At 42.3% G+C, this 23734-nt stretch overlaps 2 protein-coding genes across 2 annotated transcripts in view; one reads left to right on the forward strand and one right to left on the reverse strand.

Annotated features, from left to right (window-relative positions):
- Positions 1–16748, reverse strand: part of foxo1a (forkhead box O1 a) — a 28714-nt gene extending 11966 nt beyond the window's left edge. The window contains exon 1 of the mRNA XM_080053907.1: positions 15749–16748. Coding sequence (XP_079910033.1) covers positions 15749–16387 — 639 coding nt within the window. The 5' untranslated portion in view covers positions 16388–16748. The remainder of the gene's footprint in view (positions 1–15748) is intronic.
- Positions 16749–18098: 1350 nt separating this feature from the next.
- On the forward strand, positions 18099–23212 carry slc25a15a (solute carrier family 25 member 15a). The gene is made up of 7 exons (XM_080025107.1): positions 18099–18277; positions 18473–18551; positions 19450–19708; positions 20638–20778; positions 20871–21046; positions 21133–21291; positions 22218–23212. Exons 2-7 carry the CDS (start codon positions 18497–18499, stop codon positions 22337–22339), a joined length of 912 nt encoding a protein of 303 aa, XP_079881233.1. The 5' UTR covers positions 18099–18277; positions 18473–18496; the 3' UTR covers positions 22340–23212.
- Positions 23213–23734: the final 522 nt, after the last annotated feature.

The raw sequence follows: 23734 nt of genomic DNA on the forward strand, positions 1-23734 counted from the left end.
TTTGATAGGTTATCACCATGCACCAATATTGAACTGACCAACGATAATCACTGACCCATTTACCAAAGTCAATAAAGCAATGATCATAAAAGGCAGTGGAAAAAGCAAAGCACAGGAAATGTAAAACCTAAGGCTTTAAAAAAAATGTATACCCTCAGTTTCATAAAAATTGTCCGGGAAAAAAAAGAAATTAATTTTGTCATTAGTGTTGCGTAGCAGCGAGCAGCACAGAACAGCGCCTCAAGTTTGACTGGTCGGAAGGAGCATCAATGTGTCATTGTTCACCAAGATATAAAAAGAAATGTGCTTTGCCATGATTTCTGTTCTAAAAAAAAATAAAGTCGGTTTAAAAATGGAAAATGACCCCTAGGGTAGGGGCTTGAACCAGGAATAACTCCTATATCTGCCGTCTCTCTCCCCAATCCCGCCCCCTTCTTTGCTAGTCTTCTTTCCCTCCCTTGTCCTTTTTCCACGTGCCCCTCTGGGACATCGTGCACGTACACTACTGGCCACAGCTGATCGCACACTGGTTTCTGCAGCAGAAAGGGTCCCTTTCTCGCCCGCTGACGTCCACTTCCAGTAATTCAATTTGGCAAAGAGAGAGGAGAGCACACACAGAGAGCGCTCAGTGTGGAGCGCCCTTATATTCACTTTAGAATTCTATGAGCCCAAGAAGTCGCAAGGCGATGACTTCCAGGAAAAGTACCTCCTCAAAATGGTCATTGTCAGAAGAATGCTGAGTTATACGTATGACCATTGTAAAGCGCAGCTGGAAAGGCAAAAAACGCAAGTCATGCAGAAGCAAATCTGTCTGCAAATGTATTTACTGACGGCCTCTTGGCAGGATCCCCTTTTCACAATCCTCTGCAAGGAATCTGAGTCCGACCAACAGCAACAGCCCTCCCCCACACACACACACACACACACACACACACACACACACACACACACACACACACACACACACACACACACACACACACACACACACACACACACACACACACACACACACACACAGTGCACAAACACACATTTAGTACACAGCTGAACTTGGAAGCGTGAGCGGATGATGATTGGTTAAGCTTGAGATTGATCGGTCTCACAGACGCTGCAGACAAATGATAAACAGTCTGCGCATACGGCAAGAGGCAGCAAAAGCCACTGACACTCCAGGATCTTTCATCGCCGTATGATAGTGTGTGTGAGACGAGTGGTGGAGAGTGGAGAGGGGGCTATTAGAGAACTTCCTGCTGCATTGTATCCGCACAGGAAAGAGCTGCTCCGTCCTGATACTGATCCCAGCGATGCCTCTAGTTTCTATGCAAAACACTGAACGGATTGAGGCCCTGCTATAGGTGCAACGCAATGGGGCAGTGGGTTCAAGAGCCGCTACTTCCTAATCAAAACTCTAGTATAGTCTGACTGGGCAAAACAAGTGGAAACGGAAAAGAGGGGCCCTTGTCCAGGTATAGGCTTTATCAGTTAGGATTATTAAACAAAGCTCTTACAGTTGTTACATGTTCATCTCAGAAGCTGTTCCCAACTTATGATTTCCCCACATTAAGGATGCAAACAAACAAATTATATAGTGAAAAACAATAAATCATCAGCTAGTTCCTCTGATTTGACCACGTCTGCACATCACCCTAAAAGATAGCTTAGCTTGAGATGTTTCATCTTTCTGCCCTTACTTCACCTGACCTGTAAGGCCCCTAAACGTTGGCTGCATTGGTTAGAGAGTAACGGACTGATTGATTCACAGTTCATTTTGGGTCTATTTTTGCTATAGTATATTGTTGATAATAATAGCTGCTACACATAGTTCTAAAATAATGTCCCAGCAGCTTGTTAAGAGCAATCAGAGCTCAGCGTTGATATGCTGAGCTCTGTGTCTTGTGCCTGGCTGATTTCCTGACTCAGAGTTAAGCAGCGCGCAGCTCATGTGCACACAGACAGGGACCGGGTTGTGCTGGGCTAAAGCTTACCATGCTAAAATATGTGCATGTGTTGCTGTGTGCAACACAATGTGAGTCTGTAAATGCACAGAGCTGTGTCTGTGGAGGGGTGGATATTTTTCGCCCTCTGATCAGCAGAGCGACTTTGGGCTGGGCCGCTGCCTGCTCTGGCCCTGGATAAAGATGCAGTGTGTGTGGAGCACTGCTGGGTGCCTGTGTGGTGGCCTGCGTCCATACAGGCCAGGGAGGGAGTGTTTGGGGGACTTTATTTATACTCGTGTGTTACCCCAGTTCAACCTGGCAAACATGGGGATTTACCCCAGTGCTGTTTTTATATACGGCTGGATGCTGGTTCTAACAGTAAATCGCCAGGTGGTTCCACACACGATTTCTCATCGGCACACTTCTTTTCACCGTTGATTTTATACATTGTAAAGAACTGACATAAGTAAGTGCACTTCTACACTCTCTTCATGAAAAAGGGCTGTATACAATGTATGTGTTGAGGGAAAGAAAGAAAAAAATACAAAACCCAGATATCGGAATACGAACTAAAAATAGTGTATCGGTGCATCCCTTCATTTGCAGGTTCAAACTATAAAAATGAGATTGTCAATAATGTTAGCAAATGGGGGTCGCATGATGTTCTTTTTCCAGGTACGGAAGGAGATTTCTTCAAAGACAGGCGTCTTCTTCGATTCCTTCCCTTTGCGGAGGTAAAATGATTTTGTTATAAATGATTGTTGCCAGTTCCTGATGCTTTTAACTGTTCTTAGAAATTATAGGGCTTCTATCCGAAAGTGTTTTCTTTTTTTCATGGATTCATTATGAAAAGGAAATGACCAGGACACATCACAAAATAGAAAAAATATGTGAATCTCACAGAAGGAGCGCCGGGGGACTTTTTTTTAAAGAGGAACTTATTGTGACTCGGCTCCAATCTTAATGGTTATCTTAAAAAAAAGATATTGTTTGTTTTCAAATGCAAAACGCACTTTGTTTAACATAAACATACTCCTGAGTTTAACAATAGTTTATAGCTGTTATTGTTAAATTATCACCTGCATCATTGTTATATGGCCTTGCTGCTATTTCACCACCATCATTAGATAACGCATATTCAATGAATTGAATAATATTGATAGTGGACAGCTGCATTATGCTACTATGTGTCATATTGCTACAAAAAAAGTGTTTTAGTTTCCTCTAGATCTATTCATATGACTACAGAAATGTGTTCCCACCTTAAAAATCCACCCCAGTGAATGATAATAAAAAAGTTATCAGTCGAGGGATTTTGTGATGAACAGCTGACAGCGAGTGTGACATTTACCCAGGTCACCAAGACCTGAACTTCTGAGTCAGAGCAGGATCCATTATCAATCTGGCACCAGTACAGAATCTCACTCAAACATTGGCTCTATCGCACTGGAGTGTGTACAGTATTCTTTTATCTCATTATGTCAAGAGTGAAACAAAATGTATATCAACGTGAAAATTATCTGAATTTAAAATGATCATTTAGAGGGACAATTATAGAAGGCCTACACAGCACTGTTGCATTTCCCAGCTCTGAGAGGAGCAGAGAGGAAGAAGGGACACAATAAAGGAAACACTGGAAGAGGAAGAAGCCTCAGAATGTGGCGTCACATTCGGTGTCGCTTCCCCTCCTGATGACATCATGACCCTGATGTGCTTTGAAAGCCCCCGCTCCCTGTCAGTCAGGGGCTTTAAATGTGCTATGGCTTAAAAAGGGAGAGGAGCGAGCGTAGGAGGAGAGAGATAATGGATTCTAAATAAAGCAGATCATTTGCGGAGTCATTGCAGCTAACTAAGTGTGCTGACACAGAAAATGTGATGATTAATATGCTAATTGTAATACAGTTATGCGAAATAACTGCCTCACAGAGAGAAAGAGAGGGATAATGATTTGCGTGAGACACTGTGATAAACTGTATACTCTTTCTAATGCCCAATATTAGCCCAGAATAGAAGATGTTGATACAAATAATTGGAACAATGGCACTATTTTAGAAAAAAAAAAACTAGGTCATCACATGTCATGTTAAATCTGAATAGAATGACAAAATACTTTTTTCTTCAAACAATGATGCTGGATTATTTACATGACAACTCCATGACAAAGCCAGTGTCGTCAACAGATCCAGGTTCCCTTTTTTATTTGGTATCGCTCTTGTCAATTACTTCAACCCGGTCGGGAATCAATCATTGAGAGAAAAATCATTCCAGGTGTGGTAACACGTCTACTCTGCCTGACTGGAACTGCTGCATTTCAAAGAGTCCCACACAGGAACCCTGAATAAGGAGCCATTCTGGGAGCTAAAGAGCCTCAAACCGGACAGTACATTCAGGGTAGATGATAGAAAAAAATCACATCAATGTTTATATCAAGAAGCAGCCCGGATATACATTAACAATCTCAGGAAAACTACAACCTCTGTCTCTCTGTCATCTATCTGTCAAGGTGATAAATGAACAACATCTCACACTTGCTTTAGGAAACTACTGATGGGAATCTATGTTGGACTTCCAACAATAAAACAAATCAGTTTCAGTCCATGCAGTGTGTGCTAATAGAACTAATGTCAAGTGAAACCTAACCTCTCCCTTCCCCGAGAGGTGTTCCTTTTATAAACTACGTCAGAGAGCCTCGCTATACAAAACAGACAATAGTGCTGCAATGTTGCAACACCAATGTAAACCTAAATTGAACACGCCTGAGGTAACCATTCTGTTACACTGCTGCGCACTTTGACCTTCAAACAAACTATTAGTTTCCATGACAACAGAAGCAGGGAACCTTGCTGTCTGTCTGACGCACAGTCATAATGGCAATTCTGAATAAAGTGTGCATTTCAATTTCCACCATGTCAGCCGGCTACAGATCTCCAGTGGGCGTTCACGTATGTGAACACAATCACACATGCCCCAATGCATGTGTGATTGTGTGATAATGCCGGGCCAGTCCGACAGGCACCGTGAATAATCGCTTTAGGGCGAGAATTGCACAACAATGTGGGTCTGGGTGGGTAATGCCTGTGGTTTGGGGCCCTCTGCAGTGAGCGGTCCCGTTAAAGAGGTCTGCTCTACTCCCTCTCCCTGTGTGTCCGCAGCCAGTTCACAGTCACACATAAGCTATGAGAATCTGAAGGGACACCACATTTTTCTCGTGTGAAGTAGCCTAAACGTTGCTGTGCGCTTTCACTTCTCATTTGAATGTTGAAATTATTCAAAATCCCGTACAACAGTTCCTCTTCTGCCACCATAAAACAATGCTGAGGCTTTCCCATTAAGCCCACAGGAGACTTTCCAATATTTCTGAGTGGTGAGAAGCTGTGATGGCTGAGATAGCAGCAACAGCACATTCTGTGAAACAAACTTCCATGCCTGGGCAAACCCACAGCCAAAACAGAGCATCACATGCTGTCGGCCTGCTACTACCAGACCCACACCGAGAATAACAAAACATTGTGACTCATCCTAAATGACTGTTTACGATATCAACTCTATGTTTCACCTCCAGAGTTATGCAGCCTGCGGGGGGAACCTGTGGGCTCCGTTCTGTTGAATGAAGCTGTACTATCTGGATTTGTCAATCACTTACATTCTTACATTCTGTTACCGGACGCTCCACTCACTCCTCTGGTCTTTAGCCAGAAAATGAACTGACAAAACAAAACTCTGGCAGGAGCGCTACAGGACTGTGTAATGCCAATGTCTGTGAGGTGAGTGGAAACACCCGTGTTCACATTTGACATGACCTGTTTGAATTCCATTAATGAAAGAGGCACTTTTTTACGGGGATTTTCCAGAGCCCTTTCCAGCCAGATAAAGGCTCCATACCTGTGAAGTTACCAGCTGTGACCAGGGCCGGCGGTAGCCAGGGGCCAGGGTGGGCCGTGCCCACTTAATCAATTTTTATTTATTTTTTGGTGGAAGTCCAGACCCACTATCGGACGGACCTGTTCATTCGCTGTCCAAGAAAATGTAAAATAAAATTCAGACAATTAACTAATACTAAAGAATATACCATTACCATGCATTGCTTCTAATTGTATTATTGGGTGGGCAGGACAGCCTGCCTCCAAGTTACCCACCCGCTCATAGTGGTCACTGGTCAGCAGAGCCGGCCCGAGGCATAAGCTAAATGAGCGGTTGATTAGGGTCCCGACTGCCAGGGGGGCCCCCCCAATATTTTTTTATTCCGTATTTTTTTTAGTTTGTGTGTTTGATATCAACATCATATTATGTAAATGTAAATGATCATACAATAAAAGGAATACAATGTTTTGGTAGATAGTTAATAGCTTAATAATTGAATCAGTTCATCTGGGAGGTAATCCGAGGTTAATTGATCACGTCACGTTCAAGTCCATGGCATGCACAGTGTGTATTGAGTTTATTTAAAAATATTTGAAAATGGGGCTGCCCTCAGTTGCCCATGCACTGTGTATAGTCTATAGCCTATTTCAGCCTCGTCTGTGGAAAAAAAGATGACTGGACAACAGAGTTCTTCTGCTTCGTTCCTCTCACTGCATTTAAATTAATTCATTATATTACAGAAAAATATGTCCCGTAAAAGAAAAAGAGCACCAAGCACATCCCAGAGGACCCTGCATAATATTTTATTTCAAATTTATATTTCTATGGAAAATCCATGTGTCTTTCTTCAATAGCTTCTAATTCATCCGACCCAGTGTCTCCAAATTATTTGTTCAGACAAAATTCCTCAGATTTAGCCTCTTAATTTTCCTCTCAAAGTGCACCAGATTCATGCTTTTCACTTTAAAAAGGTAAATAAAAATATACCGGGTGGCCATACCCCCGGACCCTCCTAGCAGGGTCGTGACCTCGGCTGGCTACTATTTTCACCCAGCTGGACATCGGAGGCAATAGTGGAAAGACTATATATCTATATAGTGTGTATATAGCTCTGTACTACCACCATCCAGGTTGCCCAGTCCCAAAGCTTTCTCTTCAATCAGCTCAGGCTGCCTACAGTTAATACTGCGATCAAAAAAAAAGATACATTATGTTGTATATAATGTATATTATATGTTATTCATAAACATTTTGGGGAAAAAAAATGCAAGAATCAAATCTCCCACACAGCAACACTCAAAGTTTATTTGCATATTGTGTTCTACACAATTCACAGTAAATGTGCCAAAAAGCAGACGCAGAGATCTTACAAGGGCAAAAAAATTCTGCTCGCACGCTCTACGCGCTCGCATCTTCGGTCTCTCTGCCCAGTGTGCCCACATAAAATTTCCACAGGCCCACCCTAATCTAACTGTCTAGAACCGGGCCTGGCTGTGACACTAACTGAGGTTGAAAATATCAGTTATATAATATGGTTAACTATTATTACTCAGTATACAAACACATTTACTAGCTCAAATTTAGTAGGCTTAGGCTAATTGTCATCTGTTAGAAATAGTGTAGTGCAAAGTAGTAGTAGTTTTGGATATACCTGCATTCATTGAACTTTTAAGTAAAAAGCAATGTAAATAACATTCAAATAATAATGTAGAATACTGTAGATAAAACAAAAAATAAAAAATAAATAGAAGATGTACTAGAAAATAATACAATGCAAATCTAAAGTCGAATCTAGAGTCGAATCGAAAAGGATCTCATTTTATCAGCTGTTTCATGGATTCACATGTTCCTTTTCGACTATGACATGCACTGAAACTCATTTCACCACATTTCTCTCAACAATACAATGAAATTAATTTTAAAAAGGATTATTTGAATAATATTCTCCAGATTAGTCGCTCAGATTGGTGCAGCCAGATAGTTCTTGATGTAGGAAAAATCCTTGACTGAGTACTGTTTGGCAGACCGTCTGGGACATCTAAAAGCAGCGTGATGGCTGCTGATACAATGTGGATCACTTTTTCTATGGAGCAATGTTTTTTCATGCTACAGATTGTGTATGCTTTATGGACATGTGAGGAAAAAACTAATAAATGGTGCAATTTCAGGGTAGGGGGATTTGTTCACATTTGCAGAGCATGCAGTTAGTTTACAAACATACTTATACCAACATAATTCTATTGAATAGTTCTATCTTCATAGAGACTCGAAGCTTTAAACAACAGCAGTGAAACAGTAACTTTTCAGGTAGCTTTCTGACTTCAAACAGTGTTCCAGGGATCCAATTTTCCTGTGAGGAAAGTATTTTTATTCAGTTATGAAAATATATCAGAAAGTTTTCACTTTTGACTGACACACCCAAAGTTACATTGTGCACCTTTAAGTCTGGCAAGCAGAACAATGACCCGATAAGAGTCTGAACTGTATTGAGACAGAACTACAAAGTGTGAAGCAGACAGACAGGATCCCTGTGCGGTATGTGTCTCACCGCTACTGTTGCTGCCGAGATTGGCTTCCACCCATGGCATTCTGGAAAGGCTGTGAAAAGTTTACTGTGAAACAATGACCCAGACGTCAACCGGCACATGGAATCAATTGCCAAAACTCGTTTGAGGGTTGAACTGACGTGACTTTGTAGCCACAGATTGGCTGGACGCGGCAATAAACACACACACACGTGTACCACACAAAGACATAAACACCATTTGATATCCCCTCTGCGCCACACTGACCTGCTTTCCTACGTCGCCTTTTATTTCAGCGAGCCTGTTGAGTCAGTTATTAATATCCTGAAATGATTGGTAAAGGGGGAACGATAGACAGACAAAAACAGGGACAACCAATGACGGCACAGAGAGGTAAACAAAAGTGGAGCGGGACAGGAGGAAAGGTTGTGAAATGATAGGGGCTATGAAGTTTCATGCTGTTGCCCAATCAATACAGCGTGTTTGGACACACTGTGAAGTTACATCACTTTGATGACCTCATGTTTTAGGACCGTGTGCAGGGCGTATAAAAAAAAATACTATTATTTACTATTATTTTTATTTAAACATAATAAAGACTCAACAGTTGGTCAATTAAAGGTGGAGACAGCGAGGAGGACAGGAGAACAAACTGCAGTTAGTTGTCGAAATCCCTTTTTGTCCAAATCAGTTAATATCTCCTCACAATCCACTACCTGTCCGTTCTGTATGTAGGCCGAGCAAAAATCCAGTGTTAATACACAGCCTAGGCTCTGTAAAAGGGAGGGTGCGTTGCTAGCTATGGTGGTGCCCCTTTATTTGCATAACCTTTGTTTACATACCAGTTTATAACAGATTTTTTTTTTATTTACAGCTAGCGGATCTTGTGGATATTTACGGATTTTGACACAAAATGTTTTTGTAAACAAGCAGTCTCCAGAATCGCTGACCCAACCTTTAATGGAAAAATATCAAATAAATAATTTGATAACGAAAATAGTCATTATTTCAGTCTTAGTATCTAGCTGGACACCTTACACAGAGCAGATCAAAGACTAACAGGTAGTGTTCTTCAATACTACTCCCAGCTGCTTTTTAACACCCGTGGTGTGCCAACTACAGTATGGTGATTCAGCACATCAAAGCGCCTTGGAAACCGAAGGGGCAGAACAAAAAAGGGAGTTGGAAGGAGAATTGGATTAAAATCAGATGGGGAGAAGAAGTAAAGTCAGAATATCACGCCACTATAAAAAAGATATAAAAGCCTTTGCTGGAATGTACCCTGTGTTGGCCTGTCTTTCTGTCTGCCATCGTGTCTGTGCATCTGCCAGCAGCAGGGCTTTAATTATGAGGCCCAGGTTACACACACACACACACACACACACACACACACACACACACACACACACACACACACACACACACACACACACACACACACACACACACACACACACACACACACACACACACACACACACACACACACACACACACACTGAAGTCTATCTCTAACACAGTGCCTCACAGTTCCGCTGACTAACCAGTGGCACCAGACTTTGGCCTGCGGCTCCCTGATTCCAGTAAATGTCTTGTTATGCAACTCCTAACAAGTGTCACCCAGTCTGAACTTCAAGCATTCTGCTGCTCTGCTGATCTCTCTCCCTCTTCATATCTTCATTTTACTCCAAAGAAGACAGTAAGCAGTTAGCTCCCTGGGGTTAGCCCCAAAGTGGGGCTGTGGTTGGTTGGTTAGGGGCTGGTGTTGCTCCAGTAACCCTTCAAAACGCTAAGTGTGCCGGGGCAGAAAAAGCAGGAATGGAGGGGTGGGCGGTGCAGGCAGGAAATGGGGAGGAGGCTGAGGAGAGCCTTTTTGCCTGAGAAGCACAGCTGCCCCTCATGTCTTGGGGCAATGCCAAGGTTGGACTCCTGGACGGCCTCGAGGGGGGCTGAGAGGTGTGTGTGGTGGCTGTATGTGTGTGTGTGTGTGTGTGTGTGTGTGTGTGTGTGTGTGTGTGTGTGTGTGTGTGTGTGTGTGTGTGTGTGTGTGTGTGTGTGTGTGTGTGTGTGTGTGTGTGTGTGTGTGTGTGTGTGTGTGTGTGTGTGTGGAGTTGAACCAGTAGCAACATGAGAAACTGCTGTTTTATCCAGCTTCCTGTCCCACTAATACACATTCCCAGACCCACTGAAACACACAGTTTGTGATTGGTGATAGAATACAACCAACCAGCTTTGTACTCACTCAAGATTACAACAACGTAATTGTTAGCCTGCTTCTGTTTCTCTTTATGTCGTTTTCCTCAGATCCATGGGTAATACGTCTGAGTTAACACACAGCAATTACAGTTACACATTTGAATCGTCACTCATGTACCATCTGTCAGGAGAGATAAATCAACTAAATCTGGAGTTCATGAAATGAAACAGGGCTACCGAGTGACTCAAAGACATACTTATCAATCACTTAAACTTAAAGCGGTTGGAAGTACATTTAAAGGTGGAGTCAGTGATTCTGGAGAAGGTATGTTGTCAAAATCACTTTGTCAAAATCACTGAATAATTCCTGCTACCTGTCCGCAATGTTCGTGTATACTGACATTTTTCTTGTTGTTGTTAATCCACAGTCCACAAAGTGCGAGGTACAAAGTGATTTTGACAACAAATCATAGAATCCAGAATCGCTGATTTCATCATAAGTGTGATGTTCAAGTAGGGTTAGGCAGAAAATATTGCTAGACAACCGAAATCTGTCACAGCCAAAATGAAAGTGAAGCTTGAAGTTTATGAGGTGCATCATATGATAGACACTGTTTATTGTCATTGTAAGAATAAAACCACACAATCAACAGTCAGGTCCCCTGGGATCTATGACTTGTTTCTAAAGTGAAATTAGAGATGCCTGCTCCTGTATTCCAAGACGCAGAGATTTCACACACACATATCTGAGTCTCTCTTGGCAATACCTACAGTGTTTACTGTAAGACCAGGAGGGATCGCAGTCAATGGGTGCATTTACGTGGTAATGACCCTAGTGTCATCTCTGTCCAATCTGCTCTGCCCTGCGTGTTTGTCTGCTCCGGCACAGTTTGTTTTGAGTTCTGTGGGAGTATTTACCAGCGTGGGCTGAGGAATTCCAGGTCAAGAGAGCGCCCTGTACAGAGAGAACCTACGACCGAATTGATCTTGATACTGACATCAAAGCGCACCTGAGCCAACCAGCTCCATGGGGTGAAACCAAATATTTACCCTGTGGTGACGTAAGTATAGTAGAGAAGAACTACAAGAAAGAACAGATTTTTGGCAGGTATGCGAGGATGAGTGTGTGTACTTTATATTGTGATGTGTTTACATGTGTGCAATTTGTGTGTGTGTGTGTGTGTGTGTGTGTGTGTGTGTGTGTGTGTGTGTGTGTGTGTTTGTGTGCGCCGCAGCCTGAAACAGTTTGAATGAGATAAAGAGTGATGGGGAGCGGGACATTGTAGAAATAAATAACCGGCCTGGCAGAGAGGTTTGGTGATTCATCATGTGTGCCATCTGTTCTTCTTCCTGTTGGAATGCGTCCTGTGCCAGGGCCAGTGTCCAGTCCACCTGGCACAACTGTCCTCAAACATCACACTTCTCACAGACAGTGTTGGAAGTGTGGAGGTTGCCATGACTCAGTTCAGACACGACCCACTGCGGAGGATAGGCATCACGGGCAAATGAAGACACTATCCTAAGTTAACTTAAAAAACCCGAACCAAAAGAGAATCACAACCAATGTTCAGAGGTGGTGGAACAGTCAATGGGGAATTGAAACAAAGCATTTGTGTTGTGACTTCTACCATTGCAATCAATCGATGTGTCTTACAGCACTTACATCAGCCTGTATTTGACAAAACGCCACAGAATACGTCTAGTCCTCATTCTTCTCTCTTGAGGGTTCACAGTGTCGAAAGGTGATTTGTATAGAGTGCTTTTGTGTGATTGTCAGGAGTCATTTAGCAAAGCTTCCGTCTTTAAAATGAGGTCTACCACACAATTTATATATGTTCATGTTTCCAATCCGTCATGTTGGCCCAGTCCAGACGCAATATAACAAGGGAGCCAAAGATGAAACAGTTACACTTGAGCATTTTGCAGAAAAGAAAATTAAAAAGATTCATCAGTGAAATGATTAAAATTCTGCTTTTTGGAAGTTACTTTTTAAATCCAAATTGAGTGAGAAAAACATTACACACAGTATATGGCTTGCGACAAAAATGACCATTTCAAATTGTCATCATCTTCCCTGCGCTCCTCTCTGGCCCTCGCCCTGGCGGCTCATAACTAAGCTGGCTCTGAAGAGACAATGTGTGATAGCCCCCCTGTGTGGAACCCAAGGGCTCTATGAATAACTCCCTCTTGCAGCAGTGAATGGCACTTTGCTTTCCCACACTATTACTCAGTCTACACCCCCCCAACATGGCAGGATAAGCAGCATGCCCAGGCGCTAGCGGAACGTACGCCCCTCTCCGAGCCGCCAATCACACAGTCAACTGTGAAGCGGACGGAACAACACTGAGAAACTTCCACTGTTTACTTAGGTGCATTAAAGGTGCACTATGCAGTTTCAGAGTAGGGGGATTTGTTTACATATACAGAGACTGCAGTTATTTTTTTTTATTATTATTATTTTTTTTTTAAGATATTTTTTTGGAATTTTTATGCTTTATTGATAGTGTAGAGACAGAGTTGAAATGGGGCAGAGAGGGGAGTGACATGCAGAGTACGACCGCGGGCTGGAATCGAACCCGGGTCTGCTGCTGGCCGAGGCTCATGGGGGGGACGCCTTACCAACTGAGCTAAAGGCGCCCCCACAGTTAGTTTTCAATAAGTATTGAATAATTATATCATAATAAATCAAAACAAAATCATTTTGAGGCAACTGTAACCAAACTTAAGACTATAATGTATTTGTAAACAAAACTGTGGGCCCTGCTGCTTTATAACACAACATTGAAACAGAAAAGGTTCACTTTTCTGACACACCCATAAGTTACATATTGCACGTTTAACGAAGACACAAACACACATTAACACAGTCTGTGTCACTGAGGCTCTGATGCATGCAGGTTTTTACACAATGTGAATGATCTACTATTGTAGCTAATGGTGCAGGAGACAGTTAACTCAGGGTCACTTGTCTGATCTACGCTCTGCTATGTAATAACTTCCTAAAAACAATGTAACTATTCAGTCTCGCTGACAAAGTGTTGAGCAAAGCGGTGTTTCATGGTCACCGAGGAGCTGGTACGACTGTTGATAATCTTGTGGCCAAGTGATACATCTACTTTCTCATTAAAAAACGCTAATTACGGCCTTTTAGAGAAAGATAGAATAATGGGAACAATTCAACTATCTTCTTTTACTTTACATACAACACCAGTAGTGATTTTTTTCTTCTCTCTTGATACTCCGCAACCTCAGCCTCTGCGTGACTAGCACTCTGTAGGTGTCTGTGTTTTTAAGTGTCATCTTACCACATACTCCCTAGTGTGTGAACATATTTGTTCTTTTCAACCAAATATGTTGTTAACTGAGAGCAAGTTTTTTTTGTAAGTGACCCAATGTTGGTGCCTATAACAGGGACAGCAGCAGGACACAGATGCTGGACATTTTAAAGAACCAATGCATATGATAAATAAACAAAGTTGTTTTTTCTTAAAAAAACAAACCTGCTTTGTTTATTGCGTGACTTTCACCACACTGAAGGGCTTTTTCCACTTGCATACAATTTGACTGACTGTACTACGTTTGACGGCCGTTGAGTGAATCATCTCTCGGCACATGACTCAAAACATTGGAGCCTCCTCTGACAGACGAGGACCAAAAATAAAGAATAAAAAAAAGACTTCCACAACTTCTTTAGATTTCACCGCAGCCCACAGCCTACAACAGAGGCAAGCCGTAATAAATCTCCCTCACTGAGTGACTACAGGGCTCAATATGAATTCCCGCTGGGAGAACCTAGACTGTCATTAATTTATTGTCAGACACCAATGAAACTATGTGTCTCCAAAGGGAGGTTCACGCCCTTGGATAGTGTTTTCAGTGGGACGGCCTGTCACACCACGTCAGAGAATTCTAAGTCCCCTCTTGTGTAATGTTTTGGACAGTCTCCAAGACACATGAATGCTTCTGGTATCTCCTTAAGACACTGACCAAACACAGTTCCATTCAAAGCACGCGCTCTAACACAGAAAACTGTGTGATTCAGCCTTAAAATATATCATGAATTCAGAGACAAGAGAGAGAGGGGAGCCGGCGTCTCTCAAGCATTACAAGCCTGAAATCACAGTGAAATTGTGAAGAGTACATTGAGGGGAAGCAATAGAGCAAAGAGAGGGAGAAGAAGAAGAAGAAAAAAAACTGTTGAGTCAGCAGACTCATATTATAAATCGCATACTGCAGGGAGATAGTCAGATGACTGTCTTAGGTCACGGACATGGTAGCTGTAACTGTTCAGATTGATATAGTGCCATGAGCTTGGTGGATGACAATGAAGGGAGACATGGTTTCACAAGACCATGAATGGGAGCAAAGTGCTGTGTAGAAATATTTTTAGAAGAAAAGGAAGAATTCTGTGTCAAATATTGTCATTTTGAAAAGTCTGTGCAAGGAGATGGATCTGTGAGAGCTTCAGATCATTAAGATAAAAAAATAAATGCAAAAATAAACAACCCTGACCAGATCATTATTATATAGTCAGAATAAACATAAGCCTGCTACTATTAAACTGCACAGAGAACAAGCCAGAAATCCCTTGAGGGGACGTTACATTGACACCACAGGAGATAAAAACACATACAGTAGCAGCACAGCGCACAATAAGTCTCTGTGAGCAACACAGTGTTAAGAACCACAGACGCACCAAAAAAACAGCCCCACACTGGAAAACTATGTACAGAATTGGAACACATCGGGCAAAGTTCTGACTTTATCAGGCGTACGCAGCAAGCAGCCATAATAAGCCCTTCAAGCTGGGAACTCCCACCAAAACACACACACACACACACACACACACACACACACACACACACACACACACACACACACACACACACACACACACACACACACACACTGTACGGCTATACTTAAGAGGACATTCATTGACACAATGCTTTCCCTTTCCCTATCCCTTACCCTCACCATAAAAAATAATAATAATCAAATTGGTTCACACAAAATAGTTACACACGCGCGCGCACACGCACACTCACACAAACACACACACACACACACACACACACACACACACACACACACACACACACACACACACACACACACACACACACACACACACACACACACACACACACACACACACACACACACACACAGCTTCTCAGCTGGATGAAAGTACCAAAAGAGAGTATAAAAACAACAACAACATACCTTCCATCCGGCCGAGCTATTGCTGTCTCCCTTGTCCTTGAAATAAGGCACGCTCTTCACCATCCAGTCGTAAATCTGAGACAGCGTCAGTCTGCTCTCGGGAGAACTTTCGATCGCTTTGGTGATGAGGTCTGCATATGACATATTCCCCCATGCGTTTCGCCGGGAGGAGCTGCTCTTCCTCTGGGCAGCGGCGGCAGCTGCGGCCGCCGAGGTGGTGGAGGATCCGACCGGAGAGGAGAGCAGAGGCACCTGCTGCTGCTGCTGCTGCTGCGTCTGCTGCTGATGGTGGAGATGCGGGAGTTGCGGGTTCGCGTGTTGCTGATGTTGCGCTGCAGTTTGCTGGTGGACGCAGTTTTCTTGACACTGGAAATCAGTGCACAGGATGCCGCCCGGCTTCTGCTCCTCGAAGTCCTCACTCTCCTCCAGAAGACTCAGGTTGTTGATGAAATCGGCGTTGCCACCGGAGACGTTCTCCTGCTTGACGGAGGGCACCGGAGAGGACGTGTTGGAGTCTCCCGGGTTGATGAACTCCGGTCGGGGCAAAGGCCAAGTGCATGACCGGGGCCGAGACAGGGGCTCGAAGTCCGGGTCGATTTCCACCAGGTGTGGCTGTTGCTGCTGGGCCGCTTCCGCCATGGTCGAGAGGTGACGGGAGTGGGACCAACAAGAGTTACAATGTCATGTAAAATGTGACGAACTAAAAAAATAAAAACGTCGTCTCTGAAGAGTAGAGCGAACACACGCACACAACAACAAGAGAAAATCTGTCCGGGAAAATAGTAGTGCTCCGCCTGGGCGCAAAGTCCTAGACTGAAAAAGTCACATCCCAAGCCGGTAAAAAGAATCAGTGTGAACAATAATCAAAAGTGTGTCTCTAAAAAGTCGTTTCATGAGAAGAAATAAAAGAAAAAGGTGTTCTGAGTGTCCACAGTGCGTTGAGCCGCTGCTTTGTTTTTGTTATCCAGATCGTAGTGATGTTCCGTCTGCGCGCCGTCCAGCCTGTTGCCTCTGTGTTGTAGATTTTCAGCATGTGAAGATTTACTGGAACTATCGCTGTAAACTGACACCGCCCACATATGATTGACACGAGGCGAGCGCCAATGAGCGGCACCGATTGAGTGGGCTGAAAAAAGACGCTCCTTGTTTTCATTCTTTCGTCTAGTAAACATCTTATCTGAGGACCAAGAATCTAACTTTTTTTCTGTCTGCCGTGATTCTTTCTGAGAAAAAAAGTAGCCTATCAGCTGGCTAGTAGTTTAGATTATTTTACTCGATTCCAGATAACATACTTTTGGGGTTGGATGTATAAAAACACTGTATTTTTTTCATCCTGTTGCTTGACAAAATGAAATGAATGTGGAAATAACTTCGTATAGCAGAATATATTGTTGGCATGTATCATCTCCATATGATGTTTATGGAAGATTCTATATCATATTATCATGTGCAACTTAATTTGAATTTGTGTTACTCCTTATGAGAGAGCTTTAGCAGTTTCCAAAAGGAAGGATTCACCTAAATAAATACCACGGATGCTATGAGGCTACAGTCAACAATCACAGCATGTAAGAATTCAAAATATAAAGTCCACAATACCCTAAAAAACAAGTATAAATGTAATATTATTTCTCAAAACAATGGGTACTAGATACAATGTGGCTACATCTTAGAAATACTGACAATTCTAACTCTCTTTAATAATAACTATGAAAATAAAAACACAACGATTGTGCAGAAAGAAAATATTTTAAATGTCATTTGAGAGAGGCTCCTCGGTGTTTAATGAAGGCAACTAAACAGTTTCTGTCTCCATCTGTAGGAGTTGTGCTCCTTGTGGTTTGTGGGACCATAAACTGTTTGGGCGTCCTAAGCCAATAATGGACTTTATTGACATCTTGTGGCCATTTACAAGTATCACAACCAGACACGGCCAGCATCCAATCTCTTCCGCATATACAGTATGTCTAGTCAGCGTGGCAAAGACCCAACACATTAAAAATAGAACATGTGCTGAACTGATTTCTTTCAAAATACAATACATTTCCAAAAGCTTTTTATTGAATAATGCTTCAAAGCTACAGAGCGAAAAAGAAAATCCCATTAGTGTCAACAGTCACCAGATGCTGTGTAACATGTACACATAGGAAGTATATCGATGTAAGTTATCGTGGCTTCCTCTGAATAGCTTGATAAAGTACAACTACGCTTGGTGTGCGTAAAGAGCGCACTTTTACGCACTGCAGGGACGACTTGTTCTAACCAGCCAATAGATTTCACAAGACGTTTTTTAAGAAAACGAAAGTCCTGCGTTCCCCAAATATTTTGGCTGCGTTCTTAGCTTGCCTTGCCTTGAAATGCTCCCATGGAAACATTGCAGGGTTTTGTCGAGGCTGTTATTGAAAACGTTAGGCTCATCTTTTCCCCAAATGGAGTAACTTACTTGCAGTCTGTGGATGAGTACATGTCTTTTCAGAGTTGTAGTTTGTGAGGAAAACCTTAGAGATCAGGATCACGCTGCAGACTGAGGTGAGGAAACGTCAGGTGGGAAAGATATGTGTCCACATCTGCTGCCAAGACACATAATGTTTTCCGATTTTTTAAATGTAGTTTAATATCTCACCAGATGTTTACTATTTCTACAGCTACTTTACACATGTTATGTTTTTCTATGTGCGTGCGTGTGTAGGTTATACAATAGCCCCAAATGTTTGATATTTTTAGTTCCACAGCATCTTTTGAATCATCATGGCTCCGCATCCCATAACACAGGCAATCATCGACTTCTCAGCTGGTGCAGCAGGTGAGTTGACTGGGTAAATTAGCCAGAACTGTTATCTATCTAATCTAGACCATGGACCCACAGTCAAACAAAAAGTCAAATGGGGGCGCCCTTAGCTCAGTTGGTAGGGCGTTCGATTCCCGCCCGCGGTCGTTCTCTGCCCTCTCTTCCCCATTTCACCTCTGTCTCTCTGCACTATTAATAAAGCATAAAAAATGCCCAAAAAATATCTTAAAAAAAAAAAGTCAAATGATGACTATTAAAAAGTAGAATTATGGATCATGATTCATCTATTATCCAAGTTAACTGTTTGTTGCTGGGTTAAATCTGTGTTGAAACAAGTTTAACATAAATAAAACGCTTTGATGAGATAAGTACTGAAACACTATGTGCATGATGGCATGCGAAAGATTAACCACTGAAGTAGACACCAGTGAGATCATGTTCTGATAAATTGTGTAAGGTTGACCCATAGTGACCCTTCCTTCCCTATCTGTTTTGTGGTAAAAGAACAGTTTGGTTTTGGGCATGAGGTCAGCAGCAGTGTGACACTCATTTGTAAGACTGAAACAAAAAAGATTTCATGAGAATCAGATTGTTTCATTTGGTCTTTAGTCAACTAGTTTTATATTTCAGTTTCCACAACAGCAGTAGTGGTCTGTGTAGTGTACAGTTATGTATCTGTAACAAATATCCTTTGTGGCTGCATATAACCTGGAGGCAATGTTTCACTCACTGGGGGTCTTTCTGCTGATGTTTTTAGTTGTGGATGTATGACAATACAAGTGTTTCCAACTGCTCCCTGGGCTCTGACTTGGGCTCTTCTGCTGTGATGAATCATAACAGCTTCATCACTCTTATTGGCTCTTAGATATACGATCTATGAGTAACTACGACATGTCTTATATTCCTTCCTCAGGTGGTACAGCGTGTGTGTTGAGCGGTCAGCCGTTTGACACGGCTAAGGTGAAGATGCAGACGTTCCCCAACATGTACCGCGGCTTCATACACTGCTTCACGTCCACCTTCAGACAGGTGGGAATCCGCGGCCTCTACAAAGGCTGCAGCCCGGCCCTCATAGCAAACATAGCTGAGAACGCTGTGCTCTTCCTCAGTTATGGGCTCTGCCAAGACGTGGTCCGCTTAGTGTCCAAGATGGATAAAGGGGCCAATCTCAGGTTTGACACTGTTATTACTGTGTATTAATTTGTGTATCTATAGCTCCACAATTAGCTGTGTTGTGATGATAAATGTAAAAATTACACATATCAGTATGGTATGGCAAAACACATATTAATATGAACAACGACTGCAGTTCTTTGGCCATGGTTTCCAGCCCATCAGCATGACTTGTCTTGAACTTGTGTTGAAACAGGTTAAACTTGTGTGTTCTGTAGAATTCTATACATTTGATATTTTCAATGGTTCAAATGTAATATTTCTCCCTCACATCCCTCCCATATACTTCATTACTTACTACTTCTTCTATCCACACCCTTTGCGGGAATTTCCCCATGCACTATTGTGCTAAGCTTCATCATAGTTGGGTGTGGTCACACAATTTTATACCAATATAAAGTGAATATCTTTGGGTCGTTGGGGGAAATTGAAAGCACTCTAAACATGAATTAAACGATAGATGAGGGATAATTTGCAAACAAAAATAGTAGTAGTCCCCTAAAATAGAATGCATAGAGCTTGTGTCATACAGTACGGACCATTTTCAGATCATGATTTTGAACAAGTTTCTACTAAGGATGAACAACAGAGAGACAACTGTTGGAATTACTTTAGAAAGGGTGAATCATTGAATGACGTATGAGACAGTATTGCAGTATTACTTGTAATTGGATATAAACAAATATCAGATGGGAATAACTCTCTCTCAATCTTTAAAATATCTCATTCTTTTCATGTGTATATCTAGGAGCCAGTCCTTTTAATGAGAAGGTGACTTTATGTCCCGAAGGCACAAATACAATTATCAGAACTAAAAAGGAAATGTAACCATATTCCTTGAAAATCATATTGGGTGCAGTCAGTTGCTTTTTTTATTAAGTCTTCCTGTACTTTTAATTCTATTGTACTCCTTTTCATTGCTCGTCAGTGATATTCAGAAGGCCTCTGCAGGATCTTTGGCCTCCATCTCCTCCTCCATGGTGTTATGTCCCACAGAGCTGGTGAAGTGTCGTCTGCAGGCCATGCACGAAATGGAAGCAACTGGCAAGATCGCAAGCGGACAGAAAAGGTCAGTGTGAGCAAAATCAGACATGGGAATAAGCAGAACATGTTAAGTTTCAGTTGGGGCACTTTTAACTGTGTTTTGTGGTGTAACTTCAGCACAGTGTGGACAGTGGTGAAGACAGTGCTGAAGACAAACGGTCCGCTGGGTTTCTACCAAGGACTGACATCCACCATAGCGAGGGAGATACCAGGTTACTTCTGCTTTTTTGGGGCCTATGAAATGTGTCGGTCTCAATTCGCTCAGCACTTGGGCACGGACAAGGACAGCATAGGTATACTTATATTGTTCTGCACTTTGCATATCCATTGAAACATTTCTGTGATCTGTTCCACACCAAAATCATCTGTCTCTCTGCAGGAGTTCTTCCCCTCATGTTCAGTGGTGGATTTGGTGGAGCTTGTCTTTGGTTGGCGGTTTATCCCATAGACTGTGTGAAGTCCAGGATCCAGGTGTTCTCTATAGCTGGGAGGCAAGAGGGCTTCATGAAGACTTTCACTGGTATCATACGCACTGAGGGTAAGATTTGAACGTGCACTTTTAAATGGAAATGTACTTATTATGTTTCTCTGTCTTTATAAGACATGTTGATTTTACAACCGCCATGTCTGATATTCAATATTAATCCTCCTTTCTATAGTGACAGAATATCCCTCTAACAAAGTTGTTGGTGTGTGTCTCTATTCAGTTGTTGATCCATACTTTCATTTCCTTTAGTTTCAGATCAAATTTCAAATTAGATTTTCAAACTAAAAAATATTCAAGTGCTTGTAGAACACAGAGTCAACCAAAGTAGAGCAGTTTGTGGTTAAGTGCCTTGCTCAAGGACACATACTGTATGTAAATGATCTATTTGAAGAATGTGTTTTGTTCATGTCCCTAAAGTCAGCGGCAAATCTATTTGACAGGTAGTGACACATTCTGCTGCCAAGGCAAGCCACGTTTGATTATTATTGGTTTTGGTGGTCATTTCAAATATCACAAGCTTTCTCTGGATTGGTTTACTCCATCTTTAAGGAATATTTTTACGGCATCTTTCTCTGTGAACAGTGGCCAGTGGTGTGTGAAAATTGACAGTCTGACCTGTTATTAAAACTGTACAGCTCATCTCTGTCCACATAATAAATGTTCTGAGTCACAGCCACATGACAAATGGAGCAAGTCTAATATGTGCAGATGTCTTTATTTGTACATGAATTTACACGATTTAGAAGATACATTAAAATATGTTTTTTGAGGCATTGAAAAGCCAGAGCCAAAGCTCATGTAAACTTAGCAGGAGAGCTGTAGTGTTAACACTTTGAAAAGGCCTATTTGCACCCTGCTGGTCTGACTCTGGCGAAGTGTGTGTGAATGCATCGTGTTACTAATTGGCCCGAGCTACGTGCCTGACACTTCTCTGGGGAATGATCTGTGTTTCTGTTGGACTCTCTCTGGTCCCACAGGGTTTACTGCTCTGTACTCGGGCCTGACTCCCACTATGATACGCACCTTCCCTGCCAACGGAGCCCTCTTCCTGGCTTACGAGCTCAGTCGCAAGTATATGATGGAGGCAGCTGGTGCCTAGTTCGGAGGCTCTTTACACTTGAACCAAGTACTCTGCTGGAACACTGCCTAGTCCTGTTGTATTTAGACAAATAAGTGACTTTAAGTTTTATGGTGCATACATGTTTGATTAAAGCAAGTTTATTGTATCTATATTAAACCAAATCACAGCATAGGTTATTTTATGACACTTTTTTAAGCAGGTCTGGATCCTACACTTGAACTCTGACTTAAAAAATATGTAAATATTGGTGCTTTAGGTATGTCTGTATTTGAATATCATGTGAACAACAAAAACACTGTTTCTGTACTGTGCAGGCCCCAATAATTTTAAAAGCACACTATGCAACATTTTAATGAAAAAATAAATGATAGAGTCACGAAAATAATCCCTCTCAATGATCACTTCTGCCCCTCTAAAATGTATGGTGGTACGCTACTTCGCAGGCGGCCCTGATCCTCCAGCGACCCTCCAGAGCTTGGAGTACATTTCCTGGCAGACACACATGCATAGATAGCCTACCAATCAGTTTTAGCAACTGAGCTAACCAAAGAATAGGAAATGGATAGAGGAGGGGGTTGCTGCTCTGGCCTCTGCTGTGGGAGAGCTCGACAAGCGTCTAGTGATTGGTGCAGCCAGCAGCACCTGGGCAGTGACCTGAGCTTTGCACAGTTATTGGTTGAGGCTTCAACACCCTCCACGTGCACTGCTCAATTGATTGATGCCTAGAGACGTCCCGACGGAGCAATGGAAAACATAACAAAGCATAATACAGCCAAAGGTGGGGGACTGTGAAGATAAACACACCACCACAGATTCCTAAGAGTAGTGCAGTAGTGATAATTGAGTCGGATTACTTTTGTGTGACTCTATAGTTCTTTTTTTCGTTAAAATGTTACAAAGTCAACCTTTAAATAAAGTTTTCATGTTAACTTTCATAAGCCTTTGTGTAATACTTAATACGTGAATATGTTTCAGAATCATTGATCATGCCTTATTATGAGTAATTGTCTTCCTCATATCTTCTCTGCCTCACACAGGCTTGGTCTGTGTGTATCCCTCCTACCAAGTTACATTTAGATTTCATTCAACAAAAATCTCATTCAGTGGCAACACTGGAATCTCACTCACTAAAACTTCTTTGCACATTTCAAATGTGAGTAAAATTCCATTATAAGGAAGGCGAGACATGATCACCTCTTCAAGTGACTGCACCTCACTCTCATGTATCATGCCTTGTATGCCACATATTGTTTATTCATGACCTGCATTCATCAGGTGTCGGACGCCTGGACGTAAGGCGAAGAGTATCATGACAAAGCACAAGAGCTGAACTTTAGGCTTACCGATACGGGTGCCAGATAGATGCTGGTATTAGGCTATATGTGGTTTCGTGTTACTTATTAGAACCCACTA

Source organism: Ammodytes marinus (assembly GCF_949987685.1).
Source record: "Ammodytes marinus genome assembly, chromosome: 3".
NCBI classification, from domain to species: domain Eukaryota; kingdom Metazoa; phylum Chordata; class Actinopteri; order Uranoscopiformes; family Ammodytidae; genus Ammodytes; species Ammodytes marinus.

Bases quoted from the DNA above. Each gene is read 5' to 3' on its own strand.
- slc25a15a (XM_080025107.1), top strand. From the start codon at position 18,497: ATGGCTCCGCATCCCATAACACAGGCAATCATCGACTTCTCAGCTGGT. The intron at 19,709-20,637 runs GTTTGACACTGT...ATTGCTCGTCAG, and splicing joins GATAAAGGGGCCAATCTCAG to TGATATTCAGAAGGCCTCTG. The intron at 21,292-22,217 runs GTAAGATTTGAA...CTGGTCCCACAG, and splicing joins TGGTATCATACGCACTGAGG to GGTTTACTGCTCTGTACTCG.